This window comes from Crinia signifera, chromosome 2, assembly GCF_055691185.1.
Source record: "Crinia signifera chromosome 2, ASM5569118v1, whole genome shotgun sequence".
In the NCBI taxonomy this organism is placed as follows: domain Eukaryota; kingdom Metazoa; phylum Chordata; class Amphibia; order Anura; family Myobatrachidae; genus Crinia; species Crinia signifera.
The window spans coordinates 134,597,372-134,618,898 of NC_139218.1; the positions used below are offsets into that span (position 1 = coordinate 134,597,372).

General features: G+C 43.6%; 1 protein-coding gene across 1 annotated transcript in view; it reads left to right on the top strand.

Moving 5' to 3' along the window:
• OPTC (opticin) overlaps nucleotides 1–13,962 on the top strand; it is a 97,294-nt gene extending 83,332 nt beyond the window's left edge. Inside the window, exons 6-7 of the mRNA XM_083172853.1 lie at nucleotides 10,521–10,616; nucleotides 13,621–13,962. Of these exons, the coding sequence (XP_083028979.1) occupies nucleotides 10,521–10,616; nucleotides 13,621–13,791 (267 nt within the window). The 3' untranslated portion in view covers nucleotides 13,792–13,962. The remainder of the gene's footprint in view (nucleotides 1–10,520; nucleotides 10,617–13,620) is intronic.
• The last annotated feature ends 7,565 nt before the right edge of the window (nucleotides 13,963–21,527 follow it).

Sequence of the window (21,527 nt, forward strand, 5' to 3'; positions counted from 1 at the left end):
GGAGTGATTTTTGGATTTTGCAGCTCAGATTCTGGTGGAATTTTGGTGGGTGCTATGTCGCATTAGCAAGACCCCCCAAGCACCAATACAGTGGAACCCCCCCACAAGTGACCCCATTTTGCAAACTACACCCCTCAGGGAATTCATCTAGGGGTATAGTGTACATTTCAAACCCCCAGGGGTTTCACCAATTTTGATACAACTGGGCAGTGAAAATGAAAAATTACATTTTTTTACACAAAAATGCAGTTCTGGCTCAAAATTTTTCATTTTCAGAAGGTATGAAGGAGAAAAAGCACCCCAAAATCTGTGCCCCGATTTCTCCCGAGTACGGCAATGCCTCACATGTGACCAAAAAATACCAGTTGGGTGCATGGCAGGACTCAGAAGGGAAGGAGTGATTTTTGGATTTTGCAGCACAGATTTTGGTGGAATGAATGGTGGGTGCTATGTTGCACCAATACAGTGGAACCCCCCCACAAGTCACCCCATTTTGCAAAGTACACCCCTCAGGGAATTCATCTAGGGGTATAGTGTACATTTCAAACCCCCAGGGGTTTCACCAATTTTGATACAAGTGGGCAGTGAAAATGAAAAATTACATTTTTTTACACAAAAATGCAGTTCTGGCTCAAAATTTTTCATTTTCAGAAGGTATTAAGGAGAAAAAGCACCCAAAAATATGTGCCCCAATTTCTCCCGAGTACGGCAATGCCTCACATGTGACCAAAAAATACCAGTTGGGTGCATGGCAGGACTCAGAAGGGAAGGAGTGATTTTTGGATTTTGCAGCTCAGATTCTGGTGGAATTTTGGTGGGTGCTATGTCGCATTAGCAAGACCCCCCAAGCACCAATACAGTGGATCCCCCCACAAGTGACCCCATTTTGCAAACTACACCCCTCAGGGAATTCATCTAGGGGTATAGTGTACATTTCAAACCCCCAGGGGTTTCACCAATTTTGATACAAGTGGGCAGTGAAAATGAAAAATTACATTTTTTACACAAAAATGCAGTTCTGGCTCAAAATTTTTCATTTTCAGAAGGTATGAAGGAGAAAAAGCACCCCAAAATCTGTGCCCCAATTTCTCCCGAGTACGGCAATGCCTCACATGTGACCAAAAAATACCATTTGGGTGCATGGCAGGACTCAGAAGGGAAGGAGTGATTTTTGGATTTTGCAGCTCAGATTCTGGTGGAATTTTGGTGGGTGCTATGTCGCATTAGCAAGACCCCCCAAGCACCAATACAGTGGAACCCCCCCACAAGTGACCCCATTTTGCAAACTACACCCCTCAGGGAATTCATCTAGGGGTATAGTGTACATTTCAAACCCCCAGGGGTTTCACCAATTTTGATACAACTGGGCAGTGAAAATGAAAAATTACATTTTTTTACACAAAAATGCAGTTCTGGCTCAAAATTTTTCATTTTCAGAAGGTATGAAGGAGAAAAAGCACCCCAAAATCTGTGCCCCAATTTCTCCCGAGTACGGCAATGCCTCACATGTGACCAAAAAATACCAGTTGGGTGCATGGCAGGACTCAGAAGGGAAGGAGTGATTTTTGGATTTTGCAGCACAGATTTTGGTGGAATGAATGGTGGGTGCTATGTTGCACCAATACAGTGGAACCCCCCCACAAGTCACCCCATTTTGCAAAGTACACCCCTCAGGGAATTCATCTAGGGGTATAGTGTACATTTCAAACCCCCAGGGGTTTCACCAATTTTGATACAAGTGGGCAGTGAAAATGAAAAATTACATTTTTTTACACAAAAATGCAGTTCTGGCTCAAAATTTTTCATTTTCAGAAGGTATGAAGGAGAAAAAGCACCCCAAAATATGTGCCCCAATTTCTCCCGAGTACGGCAATGCCTCACATGTGACCAAAAAATACCAGTTGGGTGCATGGCAGGACTCAGAAGGGAAGGAGTGATTTTTGGATTTTGCAGCTCAGATTCTGGTGGAATTTTGGTGGGTGCTATGTCGCATTAGCAAGACCCCCCAAGCACCAATACAGTGGAACCCCCCCACAAGTGACCCCATTTTGCAAACTACACCCCTCAGGGAATTCATCTAGGGGTATAGTGTACATTTCAAACCCCCAGGGGTTTCACCAATTTTGATACAAGTGGGCAGTGAAAATGAAAAATTACATTTTTTACACAAAAATGCAGTTCTGGCTCAAAATTTTTCATTTTCAGAAGGTATGAAGGAGAAAAAGCACCCCAAAATCTGTGCCCCAATTTCTCCCGAGTACGGCAATGCCTCACATGTGACCAAAAAATACCATTTGGGTGCATGGCAGGACTCAGAAGGGAAGGAGTGATTTTTGGATTTTGCAGCTCAGATTCTGGTGGAATTTTGGTGGGTGCTATGTCGCATTAGCAAGACCCCCCAAGCACCAATACAGTGGAACCCCCCACAAGTGACCCCATTTTGCAAACTACACCCCTCAGGGAATTCATCTAGGGGTATAGTGTACATTTCAAACCCCCAGGGGTTTCACCAATTTTGATACAACTGGGCAGTGAAAATGAAAAATTACATTTTTTTACACAAAAATGCAGTTCTGGCTCAAATTTTTTCATTTTCAGAAGGTATGAAGGAGAAAAAGCACCCCAAAATCTGTGCCCCAATTTCTCCCGAGTACGGCAATGCCTCACATGTGACCAAAAAATACCAGTTGGGTGCATGGCAGGACTCAGAAGGGAAGGAGTGATTTTTGGATTTTGCAGCACAGATTTTGGTGGAATGAATGGTGGGTGCTATGTTGCACCAATACAGTGGAACCCCCCCACAAGTCACCCCATTTTGCAAAGTACACCCCTCAGGGAATTCATCTAGGGGTATAGTGTACATTTCAAACCCCCAGGGGTTTCACCAATTTTGATACAAGTGGGCAGTGAAAATGAAAAATTACATTTTTTTACACAAAAATGCAGTTCTGGCTCAAAATTTTTCATTTTCAGAAGGAATGAAGGAGACAAAGCACCCCAAAATCTGTGCCCCAATTTCTCCCGAGTACGGCAATGCCTCACATGTGACCAAAAAATACCAGTTGGGTGCATGGCAGGACTCAGAAGGGAAGGAGTGATTTTTGGATTTTGCAGCACAGATTTTGGTGGAATGAATGGTGGGTGCTATGTTGCACCAATACAGTGGAACCCCCCCACAAGTCACCCCATTTTGCAAAGTACACCCCTCAGGGAATTCATCTAGGGGTATAGTGTACATTTCAAACCCCCAGGGGTTTCACCAATTTTGATACAAGTGGGCAGTGAAAATGAAAAATTACATTTTTTTACACAAAAATGCAGTTCTGGCTCAAAAAGATTTTTCATTTTCAGAAGGAATGAAGGAGACAAAGCACCCCAAAATCTGTGCCCCAATTTCTCCCGAGTACGGCAATGCCTCATGTGTGACCAAAAAGTGGCAGGACTCAGAAGGGAAGGAGTGATATTTGGATTTTGCAGCACAAATTCTGGTGGAATGATGGTGGGTGCTATGTCGCATTAGCAAGACCCCCAAAGCACCAATACAGTGGAACCCCCCCACAAGTGACCCCATTTTGCAAACTACACCCCTCAGGGAATTCATCTAGGGGTATAGTGTACATTTCAAACCCCCAGGGGTTTCACCAATTTTGATACAAGTGGGCAGTGAAAATGAAAAATTACATTTTTTTACACAAAAATGCAGTTCTGGCTCAAAATTTTTCATTTTCAGAAGGTATGAAGGAGAAAAAGCACCCCAAAATCTGTGCCCCAATTTCTCCCGAGTACGGCAATGCCTCACATGTGACCAAAAAATACCAGTTGGGTGCATGGCAGGACTCAGAAGGGAAGGAGTGATTTTTGGATTTTGCGGCTCAGATTCTGGTGGAATGAATGGTGGGTGCTATGTGGCATTAGCAAGACCCCCGAAGCACGGTGAAATTATGAACCTAATAATCCATAGATGTGTGGTATATTTTAAAACACTCCTTTATACATAGGCCGGGTTTGTCGGGGCAAGTGTCACACTGGAAAATAGTTTGCTTTCTTATTCCCTTTTTATAGCAAACTTTGCACCTTTTTTGTGTCCTGCCCTTTTTTCCAGTGGAGGGGATTTCATCAGGAAAATGCGGGGGCCAGTACTAGAAGTACTGGGGCCCTCTGCCTGCTGGTTCCCAAATATTAGGCCCTTTATGACTTCCTCTTGAAAGTGCATAAATGTCCCCCTCTGGCCGGTAGAACGGAATAGCACGTAAGCGTTATACAGTGCCATCTGGATGATATACACGGCCAGCTTCTTGTACCAGATTTTTGTTTTCCGCAGGGCACTGTACGGCTTCAGTACCTGATCTGAAAGATCCACTCCGCCCATGTACCTATTGTAATCCAGGATACAATTAGGTTTTGAGGTGTGGGTACTGGTACCTCGTACAGGGACGGAGGTGGTACTGTCTCCGTGAATTGTTGTCAGTATAAGGACATCCCTCTTGTCCTTATATTTGAACAACAACATATTTTCGGTGCATATTCCCCTGCTTTCACCCCTTCTCATTACTTGGGCAATGTGCATTTTTGGGAGGCCTCTTTGGTTCTTGCGCACAGTACCGCAAGCTGCTGTACCTCTTGAACCAAGGGCCTTAAACAGGGGGATGCTGGTGTAAAAGTTATCCACATAGAGGTGATAACCTTTATCCAGGAAGGGGTGCACTAAATCCCAGACAATTTTTCCACTAACACCTACGAGGGAGGGGGGGCATTCTGGCGGTTCAATTCTTGAATCCTTCCCTTCATATACCCTAAACCTGTGAGTGTACCCTGAGGTGCTTTCACGCAGCTTATACATTTTTATGCCATACCTTGCCCTCTTACTGGGAAGGTACTGGCGGAATTTAACCCTTCCTTTAAAATGTATAAGGGACTCGTCTATGCAAATGAATTTATCTGGGATGTACATGTCTTCAAATTTGGCACTGAAATGATCAATGACCGGCCTGACTTTGAATAGCCGGTCAAAGGTGGGATCATCTCTGGGTGGGCACTGTGCATTATCGTTGTAATGCAAAAATTTAAGGATCGTCTCAAATCGAGCCCGGGGCATGGCCATACGGTAAAATGGGGTGCTGTACAGAACATCTGTACTCCAATATTGCCTAATTTCTAGCTTTTTTACTATGCCCATATGAAACACCAGACCCCAAAACGTCATCATCTCTACTGCATCTACAGGGGTCCACCTAGCAAATGATGACGTGGGGTTTTGAGCAATAAACTGCTGGGCATATAAATTAGTTTGGTCCACCATTAAATTTATAAAATCATCAGAGAAAAATAATTTGAAAAAGTCAATTTCTCTGAGACCTGTGGAATCAAGAACCTGGGGCTCAAAATTGTCTGGTGGTGGGGTCCATACGAGATCAATTATTGGGGGGGGGGGTCTCAGCTGCTCTACGGGGGCGTCTTTGAGGGGGTCCCTCACCAGAGGAGGAAGAGGAGCTTAAGGCGAATCCTTCAAATTCCCCGCTTGCATCACTGGCTGTGTCAGAGTCAGAAGCAATCATGGCATATGCCTCCTCCGCTGAATACATTCTTCTGGATGACTGGGATGACATTTGGGATGACATTTGGGATGCCATTTTTATTTTTGTGTTACTGGTAGTGAAATGTTTCAACACGTGTATAGTGAAGGGGGGGGTACAAACTTTATTTCAACCCGGGGGGTATGTAGTGTGTAGTGTGTATGTAGTGCAGAAAAAAAAAATACTTTATACAAAAAAAAAAAATTGAAGGGGTTAAAAAAAAAAAAAAATTGAAGGGGTTAAAAAAAAAATTGAAGGGGTTAAAAAAAAAAATTGAAGGGGTTAAAAAAAAAAAAAAAAAGGTCCTGCGCCAAAAATTGAGCACAGATGTTGGTCAGTAACGTCCGTCACTGAACAGCGCTCAAAGGCAACAGGAATTTGATCAAAAAAAAAAAAAAAAATAGATCAACCCTGTGCCGAAAAAGATGATCAGTGATGTACGTCACTGATCAGCGCACAGCGGCCACAGGACACCCACAAAATCACAGTGTGTGTAAAAAAAAAATTAAAAAAAGACCCCACAGCACACACAAAAAAAAAAAAGGTGATCAGTGATGCGACACTGATTACCAGTGAGGGGCAGCAGGTGCACAACCTTTGGTGCAACTGACAGTGCAACTGGCAGGTATATATAAAAAAAAAAAAAAACCTCTGCACCCCCAAAAAGTTGCTGATCACCTCAGATATAGTGATCAGCACAAAAGGCGGGGGCAGCAGACACAAAATTTAGCACTCTCTATCACTCTCTGTCACTATCTCTCTCTATCTCTCTATCTCTCACTATCTAACACTCTATGACACTGCAGCAGCAGCAGTGACAGGTATATATATATATAAAAAAAACCTGCGCCCCCAAAAAGTTGCTGATCAGTTAATTTATACTGATCAGCACAAAAGGGGGGGCAGCAGTCAGTTATATAAAAAATATATAGCACAATCTGTCACTATCTCTATCTCTCTCTCTCTATCTCTCTCTATCTCTCTATCTATAACTATCACACTGCAGCAGCACAAAATATAGCACTCTCTGTCACTAGGCCTCTCTATCTCTCTCTCTCTATCTCTCTCTATCTCTCTCTATCTCTCTCTATCTCTCTCTATCTCTCTCTCTATAACTATATCACACTGCAGCAGCACAAAATATAGCACTCTCTGACACTATCTCTCTCTATCTCTCTCTATCTAACTAACGCTATTACACTGCAGCAGCACAAGTTCACAACACAGGAAGTCACAAGTAACAGGATCCAGGAAGCATCCAGCACACTACAAGCAGTGATGAAGCAGGCAAGGATCAGGTAAGTATTTTGCAAGGTTCTGGTCAGTATATCGCGGCAGCTAGGCACGGTGACCGCACTGCACGCAATTCCAGACCGGAATGGCGTCTGCAGTGCAGTCACCGTTAGTTTAAACCCCCCTCCATGGCTGTGATTGGTCCGTCGGTCCGACGGACCAATCACGGCCTTTGGGGGAGGGCGGGGTGAGGTGGGGTGACACCAGTGTCACCCTTACACCCCGCGGTGATTGGTGCTGTACTTTACAGCACCAATCACCTCCGATCGCGTGTCACCGGCGAACGTTATTCGCCGGTGACACAGAAAACGCTGTAATTGGCTGTTCACACTGAACAGCCAATCACAGTGATCGCCGACGGGGGGGCGGCATCGCAGCCCCCCCTGGGCATGCACGGACATGTCTGCTGTCAGGGACAGCAGACATGTTGAAACTGTCACCGCGTCTATAGACGCGGTGACAGTTAAATGCCATGACGTACATTTACGCCATGTGTCGGGAAGTACTTCCCGACCATGACATAAATGTACGTCAATTGTCGGGAAGGGGTTAAATCATACTACAACAGATGCAACATAACATAGAAATAATCAAGTGTGTAATTATACCAGTATATTGGTAGCCGCCCCAAGTATATATGCTCTATGCTTGCTTTAATGCTGTAGGGTCTTCTTCACTGTGGTTCCGGTTGATAGGTCGACAGGTCGACAGGCAATAGGTGGACATGCAATAAGTTGACCACTATTGGTCGACAGGTAATAGGTTGACACTTGAAAACGGTTGACACGCACTAGATCGACATTGACAATGGGTTATATTCAGAGCGAAATGGTGAGCAGGGCCGATAACTCCCTATTATAGCTCGCGGGTCAGTATTCAACTGACCCCCCTTCCCTTGAAGGCTTGCCGCTATATGTAGCAGACTAGCTACATATGTGGAGGACCTCATAGATCCGGGGAATCCTCACCATCCGGAACATAGAATACAGTGAGCGGCTGGCAAGGGCATAAATAGCGACGATGGCTTGTTGTCAGCGATCCTCGCCAAATAAACCCCCTCGTACGCATTGAATACCGCCCAATAGGTTGACAAAAGCAAAAGATCGACACATGAAAAGGTCGATATGGGTTTTTCATGATTTTTTAAACAATTTCATGATCCGGAAAGGTAAATGTGGCAAGCAAAGCAAGGCACCATGCAGGGTACGCGTTACACTAATTGGGGATCTGTGTCGACAGATGTTGACATAGTCAATAACAAACAGTAAAAAAAACTTACATCTGCCTTTTCCTGTGTTGACCATTTCTATGTTGACCCTTTGCTTGTGTCAACCTTTTGACAATGTTAACTTAGCCCATGTCAACATTTTTGTGCCGACCTTATCACTTTTGACTAATAGTGGTCGACCTATTGAATGTCGACTGCTGTTTTTCAATTCACACCTGAAGCAAGAAGAATTTTCCATTCTCACTATACTTTAGGAGCATTGACATTCTCAGATCAATCCAGTTACAGTCCTTCTCCTTAAACACCTGTTTTAGAGTAGAATTCATGCATCGCAATTTATCTTATCTGTATTTCCCATATCCCTTTGTGTCCTCCTGCCAGCAGCAGCTCCACTATCTGTTAGGATCATCTAACGCTCGCTCTTCCTGCAGAAACCTAATTTTTGCATGATGCAATTAGCATTGTCTTTATCCCAGACAGTGCTGGATTAAACCCTGTGGAGGCCCATGGGAAGGTAAAATCTCAGCCCCTCCCTCGGAATTTATCTCCTAAGTATTTCTTTTTACCAAGCAACAGTCTACGATCTGGAAACAGTATTGTGAATTTGTTCTATATGGTATATGTACTTTAGGGGAGATTCAGACTCGTTCGGACGGGTGTGTGTGAGCCATCCGACCAAAGTAGCCAGCAAAGGTTATCGACACCCTGTAGACATTTGGGGGTGTTCCTCAGCTGTCGGGAGGGAGGGCCACTGACATCATCAACGGCCTCCATCTCCCCATGCCCTTCGCAGCACCGCGGAGCAGGAGGAGAATCATTCAATGGGGAATGATTTCCCCCCTCTGTGCGCGGCTTCATACGTATTCCCAGCCATGCACGTGGAGCGGGGAAGTGTGGGGGAGCATTCCAGCCCAGCGAGTACAGTAGGTCTAAATCAGGCTCTATAACTTGTTCATGGGTACATTACACTAATACAATGTTTTCTCTAAAGAGTTTTTCATGTAAGTTTTTGTTTCTTTGAGTTAAATATTTTTTTCTATCCATTGGAAACAATTTAAGAAATGGAGTGATCCGTGGATGATCTGCACAACCCACAGAGTCTAAAGCCCCCAATAAACTATGTTACTTCTCCGAGGGTAGAAGTCGCACGCGATGCCCCTTGAGCTTCCCGGGCAGCAGGATCACACACAATCTATTGTATGGGGTCCTTTTGCTTATGATATATCATATGTGTTCCCAAGTCAGAGGTCCCGAGTCAACTGTCAAACACATGGCCACTTTTTTACCTGATTACTCGCCTCGCTCCGTCGGACATGGGTGAGGTGTCCAAATTGCACTAGAGTATGGCCAGCTTAAAGCTGCCCATACAATAGTGGAATTTGGACACTTTTCATCGGATTCCGATAGATCTTCTGATAAACCGCACACCTGCCCCTCCCTGCAGTGCACATGGTTTTGTCCAATAGAGAGTGAATTTGCTTTTGTAAGTGAACCAGAATCAGGCCCAAAAAGTGTAAAATTGCATGTGTTTCCAATTCAATGTTTGGTCCCGTGTGCATTGTATCTGAGCCAGAGTTTGCATGACCTGCCCTGAAGATATATATCAGATACAGCAGGTCTTGCCAAAGGTTAATGCTCATTGCCAGGGGTTAATGCTCATTGCCAAGGGGTCTTGGAGCCTTGGAGGAGACAGATGCTAGAGGTCATATTTGACCTTTAGCATCTGAAAGGGAGCACAGCACTGGAGCATTACCCAGAAGTGCCTGGAGCACATAGCACTGTGCTTCCTATCATACGCTAGAGGTCAAATATGATCTGTCGCCTCCAAGGGAGGCTGCGGCGGGCAGAGGAGTGGAGGGGGAAGGCAGTGGTGGGGGAAGGCTTGGACACGTTGAATGACCGACTGCATGTGCTTAAAAGCACATGCGATCTGGTCCCAATCACAACTGATCAGATATGCAGCACATCTGATCAGAGGACCAGCCAATCGACCGGCGTGACCACTCATTGCATACAATCCGTCTTGAAACCCTCGAGATTGTACGCTTGGGTACAATCTCATTTGGGTGTATGGGGGCCTATACTGTAATACAATGAATATCATGAATTACAGTTGAACGCACATTATGTATAATGCATACTTTGGGATATGTTACTTGGGAAATCCTACAGATTTCACATGCAGGGTTAAATTTTGTTCACTATACATTTTCAAGTAAAACAACCTATACCCTTTGAATGGGTGTCAGATTAACTCCGGATTTTCCTGCATGTTACAACTGATTTTAACTTCTTGAAGTTTACAAAAGAGCAGAAAAAAATGTTTCAGACCAGGAGCGCAGTAGGAATGCAGGAATGTAAAAGCACATTGTATATTGCCATATATTAGCTGTCTATGGTAATAAATGATATTTAATTTTTTGTAGGATCTCACAAAACTGCAGTTTTTGTACCTGTCAAACAACAAACTGGACTATGTCCCTGTGTCTCTTCCAGTCAGCCTTCGCTCTCTCCATCTCCAGGTACTCAGACATTATTTATTTTTTCTCCATTTTTCAGACTCTTTCTGAAAAGAATTACCCACTGCAATCCTACTCCAGCCAAAGTCATCTGTGTCTTATACTGAGTATCACTCCTATTAAGGTGGCATCTGGCCAAATAATGCTCTCAGGTTTTTGGGTTTAGCTGTAGTCCTCTTTTACAGTTCCCCATTTTCTGTTTGTCATTTCTGACTCCTGTACTGTGGTGTGTGTAATACTAGGTCCTCATTTATCATGGCAACACTCATAGGGGTAAATTTACTTAGATGGCAGTTCTATTGACGGTGGGATGTGGCGATAGCAACCAATCGGATTCTAATTCTTATCTATTTAGCAACTTCTTAAAGATAATAGATAGAATCTGATTGGTTGTTATGGGCAACATCTCATCTTCAATAAAACTGCCATCTTAGAAAATGTACCCCATAATTTCAACGTGGTCGAAAACTCCCCAGGCAACATGATGATGTGCTTAGAATGTCAGCATTGGAAATAAAACATGTCAACATGATAGAATGTTGACGAACCATCCATGGTGGTCAAGCAGCAGCTTCCAGGTGAGGAGCAGTTCACACTGAGAAATCTGATGCTCCAGCATTCTGGCGAGTTGAGTCCACCTATCCTAAGCCCCTACCCCTAGCTACCCCAATATTTCCTGTCTTCCACCCAGTGCCTGACCCTCCTATCCTGCAACCGATGCCCATTTTCATCATTTGTGGAATGTTGGTATTTCAGATGTCAACAATGTCGGAATGTCAGTATCATGATGATGTAGATACTGTATGTTGTCTGGCAACATTTATAAAATGGCGACATCATAGCTATTAACATTATGGGGTCCATATTATGACTGCATTCCCTGCCCTGATCTCTGGCAGTGACCTTAGCCTTATACCATGTATCGCTTCTTATTTGATTCCTGATATCTGTTCTGATCTCATTCTTCTACCTGACCTTGCCTCTAGGGTGACTTTTGGTTCCAGACATTCAGGCCCTTATTTAGATCGATTTGGTCCTCCGTGCGTTTGCACAGGGGACCGATGTTCTACGCATGTGCATTACATATGGTAATCGGCCCGTGATGTGGGTGCCGGGGGCGGGCAGCTGACATCACCAAAAGTCAACTGCCCGCCCAGTTCCTGTCGAGTGTGCACACAAATCTAAATGACTTGATAGTCACTTAGATATGCTGGCACATTCCACATCATTCAATGGTCGGCGACCATCGAATTATGTGGGTGTTTCCCCATAGGCTGCAAATGTAGCAGCCTTGCAAATCAACCATAATAAAGGCCCCAGTGTTGCTATTCGGTTTAGTTGCAGCAACTGAAATTCTCCCATATACATATGTATCCTCTAAACTAGTGTATTTTAAACTGGGTCAACATAGTCTTACATAGAGTCTGCTGATGTACAGTAGGTCCTGAACCACCACACTCATTGATTTTAGATGATTCTATGTGCTATTCAAATCCATTTGGACACAGCATCTCCTGGACATTATTCTGGTGCCAACAGTGCCTGCAAATCTACTAGAAAATGCAACTGTAATTTTGACCACAGAAATGAGTCTTGGCTTTTGCCTCACTAATGAAGCACTGGCCAACTGTGGCTCCTGTGGTATCTACATATCCCTTAATACAAACCTTTTTGTTTTTGTAGATGCAGAAATCAGCCCTAATTCCTGATTTTCTGTAAAATATCATCTCCACAGCAAAATCCTGCATTAGCTGTGACTCGCTATTGTAGTTTCCAGCTCCTGAGATACCCCGAGATCCATTACTACCTTCAGTTCTTATCCACTAGTACAAGCATTTTTATTTTAACTGCAGAATAATGTATTGACCCTTGCCTATGGCCAGCTCTGCAACCTGTGGCATCTCCAGGACCAGGAAATTCTGATTTCAGCCCCAGAATTCAGGCTCTGGCTCCTGACTTGCTGCCAGTATGTCATGTTATACCAATCCTCCAAGACCATTAGTACAGGAATGCTGCTTTTGATTTATAAATTTTTTTGACTAAAGAATACAATCTCATTATTTGCATATGTCTGAGTGCTCAGCTGTTGCCTCTCTTCTAGAGGTTCCTAAGATACAGTAATTATTCTGACTGTGTCTCCCAATATGACTGCTCCTCCCAAAGCTCCATTTTAATGGCTGTCTAAAGGTGGCCATACACACGCATATTTATCTTCAGATCTGGCTGGTTGGAACAAAAACCTGGTTATGGATGAGACAGTTGACCATTTGCTTGGAAATGATGGAGAACTGACAAACTGTCACTCATCCATAACCATGTTTTTGTTCCAACCAGCCAGATCTGAAGATAAATCTTACTAGTGTATGGGCACCAAGTGTTTTGCTATCACTGCTGACCTGGCATCTAGGGTGAAGGTCCCAGTAATCTAAATACCTCTAAATACAAGAACCTGGTTGCTCCTTCCTCCAAACTTGCAGACTCTGCTACAGTCCACTGCAGGTCAAGAACCTCGTCCAAGTGGTGCAACTTATGTTTGGTTGTCAGTGCCACCACCTTATGCTGGGTACACACCAGGACGACTAGGGCCCGATCCCCTCAATCTAGATCCAATTCCAACCAATTGGATGTAGATTGTGTGGTGATTGGGCCCTTTTCTGTCCTGGTGTGGACCGATACCGATCCGATGCGCGGTCCCGCGGGTCGGTCGTTCGTTATTGAGATCCTACCTGCTGCAGGTAGGATCTCAATGACGACCATACAGCCGGGTGCGGGTCACCATCGGATCGGACCCGCTCACGGTGCACATCGTGAGCGGGTCGTGCCCCCCCGCGTCACCGTGAGCGGGTCGGACGAGACACTGACGACCCGCTCACGATGTGCATCGTGAGCGGGTCGCCCTGGTGTGTACCCTACATTAGAACTTTTCTCTATTTTACTTAGCTGTAGCATTTTAAAGTAGAAAAATTGTTTACTGATAATCCTCTTTTTTTTTTTTTTGTACATGTAGAATAACAACATCCAGACAATACATAAAGATACTTTCTGCGACAGCCGAGATCTCACATTCATCAGGCGTGCCCTGGAGGATATCCGACTGGATGCAAACCCAATAAATCTGAGCAACTTTGCCAATGACTACTTCTGTCTCCCGCGGCTGCCCACTGGGCACTATTACTGAGCAGAAAACTATATGCACCTATCAAATGGGACAAGAGGAAATGATTTGTTTTTTTTCTAAGTGCCACTGGTAATAAGTAAAACCATCTAGGTTTTATGGCTACAAATGTACTGCATTCGGTATTCTGCATCCAACATTTAATATCAAGAATAAATGCTCATTACAACACAACATCTTGTCCATGGTATCATTCGATAGGTTCTAAAAATTCTGGATTGAACGGCATCTTATTTGGAAACATATAGTATGTACCTTTTGTATACTAATGTCCTATACAACAAGCTAGTTTAAGGTTCCTGGTTGTTCTTTTCAATGAGTGCACATACAGAAGGCTAGAGGGTACTGAAGACAGTGATCTTGTCTTAAAGGTCAAAATATTTTTGGACAAGAAACCAGAAAAAGTAACACATACAAAATGGGAAATTGTAACAGCTGCCTGCACTGTGCTCCGGTAGTATGTCATTTGTAATAAATGACATGTATAGCAAGTCATTTGTCATGGTGATATATAAAAATTAACTCGTGCATGGGAAACCGCCCTTCTTGCACCTGCGAGTTGGAGATAATCTAAATCAGCGATGGCTAACCTTGACACCCCAGCTGTTGTTAAACTACACATCCCAGCATGCCCTGCTTCAGTTTTACTATTTGGCCATGCTAAAACTTATGCAGGGCATGCTGGGATGTGTAGTTCAACAGCTGGCGTGTCAAGGATAGCCATCACTGATCTAAATGCTCAAAACTGTTGTGTGAACATTTACCTTTTTCCACATATCACTTACACTTAAATGTTGCGCTGTCTTATCATTGTATCTCCCCATAGTGCCATTGGTTTCTTGGTCCGAATGTGTAACATTCCGAAGTGCATCTGTGACCTTCTTGTTCTGGAATAGTATGATCGTTCGCTGTTCTACAATAAAACACACCAATTAGATTTTCTGTTTATCTCCAGTACATTTCTTTATATCATCTACAAAAATCAAGTCATCTAGATTATATTACCATAAGCAGCTTTGCCGCAGTTATCTTTTATTTAACATATAATAACTGTTCACACTGCAAAAGTGATAACCGTTCAGGTCTGCTGCATACTGTACTGTACTTTAGATTCTTGAACTGTCAGCCTAATGTTCCAGCTTCCCAGATTCACACACCTCTCTATTTCAGCTGTCACAGAATAGCAGCTTCACCTCACTGGAGCGTCTGGGCTTTTGAAATATGCAATCATAACCTGTAATGCTGCTATTATTTTAACAGCTTGGTACCATAGATTTTCTCATTTTCCACTATTATTGATATAATGTATAATTGCCATGTGCACTGATATTGGCAACGAACGCTTAATTAACATTATGGAGACATTAGAAAAAAGATTAGTGGCATGCATTATGTAGCCACAAGACATTAAACACACTGGCGTTAATGATAAAGTATGTTTTCCAATTGAGTGAGAAGGAATAGCCAAAAAGGTCATGAATGGTGCATGCAGCTCTCAATGTACAGTAGGCACATGGACAGCTCACACACAACATAGCACACATTATCCCCTCCTCCCACATTGCGTGAAGGTGACTTTCAACCAGGATCTCACGTATTGATCAGTCTGAGTGCTGAGCCCAGGGGCACAGAGACTGTACACAGGAGACAGGCTACTTACAAAGATAGAAGACCTTTCACAAATGAAGAATCTACTGTAGGTGCAGAATAAGGCAGAGACTGCACACAGAAATTCTGTCCACATTTAAAAGTAAAACGTGTATGGGGACAAAAGCTGTGACAAAGATTTAAATGATGTAATTGGAGCTCTTATTGATCTAGAGTAACACATGTAATCTGTCAATCTGCAGCCAAACACGCATCCAGTGTCATTGGATTATGTCAGTGTATTTTTTTTTTTATGTATACAACTGTTGCACCCTTTTTTGCCTTTTCTAATACAAATAAATGCAACAATAGCATATTGGAATTGGAAAGCGAACTCCTGAAGTGCAGCCTTGTATGTGCTGATGCAGGGCTAGCTGTAATAGTCGGCAATGCGTACAGGTCCCCTCCTTGTGCCGCAGAATGAGCAGTGACATGTGGCGTGTACGGTGGGGGTAGGGGACTGGGAATGGGATCTCCCTGTACACTGCAGGCACCTCCTGCTTACATTAGGATTCTGTGCAGCGTCTGACCAGGCACACACTCTAAAAATCAGTCTGCAGAATGAAGAAGGAGGGGAACCCCAGAGATCTGGAATAGATAGTAAGATGCTGAGCACTGCTTTTGGAGACTTGGCAGTGTTGGATATGTTGATGTTTTAACATAAAAAAAAAAGAAAGAAAAACATAATTTATTTATATTGCATTGCACATGAATTAACCCGAACATTGCCTCAACTTTATTATCGGAGGTGCAGTGCAACAATTGTATTTGCTACACAATGATCACTTCATATTAAATCATTGCAGGCTGTAAAGCATTGCACCCGTTATGTAGCTGGATAGTAAAGTTTGTTTTAAACTCACAGAATAGGAATAATAATAATAATAATAATAATAATAATAATAATAATAAAAAAACAGTTATGAAGTTTTTTATCGCAATGTTTTTGTCACTGATATAAAAACTAGAATTGTATAATGTAGACATTCAGGATATTGGGTTCTATTCAGTCCTGACCGCACTGCTGCGAATTTGTAGTGCTAGCATTTATGGAACAACTGCGAATGCGTAAGGATGGTAACACGCATGCGTGAGGTCATCCTGGTCAATAAAATCCTGCTACTTTTTTAATCGCTGGCCGTTTGCAAGGCGATTGACAAGAAGCTGCCATTGATGAGGCTCACCCGGCCAGATTCTTGATGTGTCAGGAAAAATGCAGTTGTACCCAGGCATTCTCAGGGAGGGTGTGTGACATCAGCTCTGGCTCCATGTCAACTGCACGACTGAGTAGGTCCTGGGCTACACACAGACTGCACACAGTGGGAAAATTATTCAATTGAGTGTGTTTCGAAGGGATTTGCAGCTTATCGGAGGCATGCAATATTTTCACAGGCTATTCCCAGGATTGCATTCATACATGCCAGTGGCTAGCAACTCACAGTAGTCCTAAATCGCACTGCAGCGATCAGGCCTGAATAGTCCCCATTATTCTGTAACTGAAACAGAACAAATAACAGAAAAGCATTACGTATTGTAAGCTCACTTTTGCAAAGCTCACTGTGTACTTAGGCATAGGCGTGTGCAAGGGGGGTGCCTCATGTGCACAGGCACACCCTAGTGTCGGCTTTGACTAAAGATATGGTAAGGTCTAACTTGAAGTGGACAAAGGAACCTTGTCATGTGACAGGGGAGGAGGAGGAGGAGCAAGGTCGCAGGATTGCTTTGATCGCCACGTTTTGGGCACGGTGGCTCGCTTCACTCGCCACTTGGTTACTAAAGGCAACCAGTGGTGGCGTGGATACCGAAGGAGTAAGCCCCCTTGCCTTGCTACTCCCCCTGGGTGTGAAAGGTCCTTTAGCCCACTACAATTTAGCAACTACCCTAAAGTTACTGGCTGAGCTAGCAGCACAGCAACATTAGCTGTGTCCTCTGATATCACCTCCCCAGGCAGTATGTACACCATCAGACCCCTCCTCCCTTAGAGCTAGTGGCGCGCCAGGGCTCTGGCTGTCAGTGGCTCCCTTTCCACTGCCAGCGCAGCATGGGGAGAGCAGTGCTGTCATCTTCCAGCTAGACACCGCCAATAGGTGATTTTAAACACACAAAGGCAGCGCTAGTCACACCCCTTCTGGCAGTGCACACGCTAATAAAATGTGCTGCGCACTCCTGTGTACATATGGGTACATACAGGTGATTTATCAGCGACTTTATTGACAGTATTTCATCCAATTTATGTATTACTGTATACCCATTATATTTGGATTAATTATAGTCCAAACCATTGGAAATGTGCACAGAATCCAGACTTTAATATTAAATAGGACCCTATAGCACCATGAATTTTTTTTCAGTTACAAGCATAGAAAAACTCTATTTGCTCATTGGGGGATTGCCACCAAGTACCGGGATACGGTCACTAAATCGACAAGGGGAAGGTCGACAAGCATTAGGTCGACATGCATGAAGGTGGACATGCCTGAATGTCGATGTGGGGTTAGGTCAACAGGGTCATTAGGTCAACATGGGGATGGTCAGCAGTTAGAAGGGTGGTTTTTCGCTTTTTTTTTTTTTAGCCGACGTGTGTGGCCGAGGTGACTTTTTCATGATTTTTATTGTTAGATTTTTTGGACTTTTTCATAATTTAACATCCACGTAGACTCCGGATGGAAATGGTAAAGTGTGCCACAAAGTTGTATGTAGGGATGCCGACTCCAGGGGATTTCTTTCAATACCAGAATTCGCGATTAAACAATGCTCAATCCCGGGGTTCTCGGCATACTAATATTGACCTCCCCAATAAAAAAATGCCCCTCCCCCACATTTACTAACATGGGTGGTTGGGCAGTGCAGCCGGGAGCAGTGTGGCGGTGCATCTGGGAGAGGCAGAACACCAGTGCTGCCAGGAGCTGTGGTGCGGAGGTGCAGCCGGCAGGCTGCTTAACATGACATCGGACAACCTCACACTGCACAAACCCGGAGACAGAAGCAGCCGGGCAGCATCTGAGCTCAGTGTCTCAGGGTGGGAGCCCATGCGCAGTTTAATCCCAAAATCTCAATTCCCAGAATTCAAATCCCGGCAATTTTAGAGCTAAATCCCAGGATCCTGCCTGTCCCAATACTGGGATTGGCCACCCTAGTTGGAAGTATAGCGTTGTTCAAAATGCCTTGGTATGCTGAAGCATTAATATTGTTCTTCACTGAAGATAGCCTGAACGCTGAAAAACAGCCCTATACCCTTATCTCTCATCCACCAAACATCACAGTTGCCATTATGTAGTCAGTAAGATAATGTTCTCCCAGCATCTGCCAAACCCTGACTTGCCCATCTAACTGCCAAACAGAGAAGCATGATTCATAGTCCAGCTTCATAGTCCAGTGTTAATTTGCTCTACACCTCTCCATCCAACACTCGGCATTGGATATGGTGATGTGAGGCTTGCATGCAGCTGCTCACCATGGAAACCCATTCAATTTAGCTCCCACCACACAGTTTTTATGCTTACATTTAATTACATTTCATGAACCATCTTATTGCAAAGATGGCATCCTATTATATTACCACACTTGAAGTCACTGAGATCTTCAAAATGACACATTTTTTATCACAAATGTATGCAAATAGAGACCGAATGGCCAGGTGCTTGATTTTATACACCTGTGGCAATGAGAAGGGATTAAAGTGATCTTAAAATGGAGGCATACTGCCTTTGCCTTCACACAGCACAGGAGAAGCCACCCTCCATCTCAACCGTGGTCATGCCTAGAACACCACTCCCAATAACCCATCCGCTGCACACTGCAGCTTCAGACAGTTATGTCCGGAGCTCCTCCGGCCTTCACCCTCACCAGTGTAGATTACACTGCGGACATGGATGGTGTAATGTCCAGAGCCGAACCCCTCAGACTCATACACACTCCACCTCACCAGGATGAGACTGAGGAGGACAGATGCCCCAAGCAGTAACTCTGGCTAGGAACTGCTCTGGTCCGCAGATGTCTGTGTCACATGCTGCTCACCATGACTAAATTAATGCCTTTGCCACCTGACCCAAGGTGCTGACCAACATGTGGCTGCTGCAGGAGATCTGTCCTTTAGCAATAGTGCGGCTGTAAATAAGGTGGGGGAGAGGAAATTAGGTACTTGTGTAATATCTGGGCGCCCGATTTTTTCATTGTGTTGCATCGCATTGCATCGCATTGCATCGCATTGCATGCAATATAGTGGCATACAATTCATGCAATGTGATTTTTCATTGTAAAGACCAGATTTTTAATTGTATAGTCACCCATTGGTGATTTCATACCCCCACTATCTAACTACGCTGAGTTGATTTTATATAGCGTGGCGAGCGCAGCGAGCCACCGAGCCCGAAGCGTGGTGAGCGGACGCAGAATACAAGTAAAGAAATCCGCGTCCCCTCGCGGGGCTCGCTGAGCTCGCCACGCTTCGGGCTCGGTGGCTCGCTGCGCTCGCCACACTATATAAAATCAACTCCATGCGTAGTTGGATAGTGGGGGTATGAAATCACCCATGGTTGACTATACAATTAAAAATCAGGTCTTTACAATGAAAAATCGCATTTTGAAAAAGCACCTTGAAAAAGCTCCCTGTAAGAGCGAAACGCGTTGGTGAATCACCTGGGGCTGACTGACTGGACCCACCATTTCACTTCCGCCACAATACCGTTTAAACCTCTGAAGATATTTTGGACTTTTGGCTTGTTGGATTCAAAACCACCCCTGGGATTCAAAAATACCCAAATATACCCCATACCACCTATTGGGCTACAGAATCTGCAGGAAACCTTGCACCCTCCATTGGGACAGCCAACGGGGCAATTGGAGCCACCATTCCCACCAAACTTCAGTGAGGTACCCTAAACGGAAAAAGGACTACCACTTAACCAACTGGCCCAAAAATACGGTACCGTATGAACTATTAAACCAGTCAAAGTCACCCCTTGATACCCTTTCCCCCTCCCCACATATTTTAAAGAAATACTCAAATCCGTTTTAAAACCATCTTTTATTGTACATTGTATGTTAGAAATTGCATATTAAATATTTTGATTATCGATGTGAGTAGCATATTACTACTAGATCATTAGCGCAGTCACCTCCATACCTTCTTCTGTATCTCAATCCTGCATTTTTATTCAGAATTTTTTAGTTTAGTTGACATGTTAATGCGTCTACTATATTGCCTCATAAAACAAATTCAGCATAATTATTTGTTACACATGATTTTTTTTCTGCATGATTCTTTACTCACAGTGACCTAAGTTGAACTTTATAATTGACATTGATCATACAGTATACATGTAAAAATAATTTCTCAATATTTCATGTATTTCATTAGTAATGTTAAAGTAACCAGGTCTGGTTGGAGCGGATTTATAAATGACAGAAGTAGTATTTATAAAACATACAGTAAATAGATTAATTGCAGCCAATATTTTAACAGGTATCCTACTACTCAAATCTTCTTTGTTCATACTGTAGGTAAACACATGCAAATTGCAGTGAGATTCATGGTCTGTGTTGAAGAGTCACAAATTTACGACCAGGTCCTTCAGTAGTGCAATATACAGTCGGTAATAACCAAACAGAACTCAGTCACCAAACCTTGCATTAATGATAGTGCTGGGGTCATCAAATCACTTGATGCATAGATTTTCCCTCAAGGCCTAGGTGTAGAATTCTGACAGATAGAAGAGTATGGAAAGGAGAACAGGGTCATGGCAGGTTACAGCAGATATTGATCAGTTGCTATTGAAATTAATATTGATTGGAATAGGGGAATAAGGCCATGACTTCCTATGTTATTTTTTTTATCATATCGTTGTGGGTTGCTATGACGCTTTATACTAAGCAGCCATATTTGATTGCATATGTTGTCATGAATGTTAGTTAATTTAGTTTATATTCTCTTACAATTTTGACATTTCAATAGATGACAGAAGTGTGCTTAAATAAAGATAACTGGCTTCTGATAAGTGATACAGCTGCCATTCTCATGGCTGTCCTGTGCTTGGGCAAGTAAAACATTTCCTGCTGTACATGTTTCTGTTCTTTCAAATTAAGATAGCCAT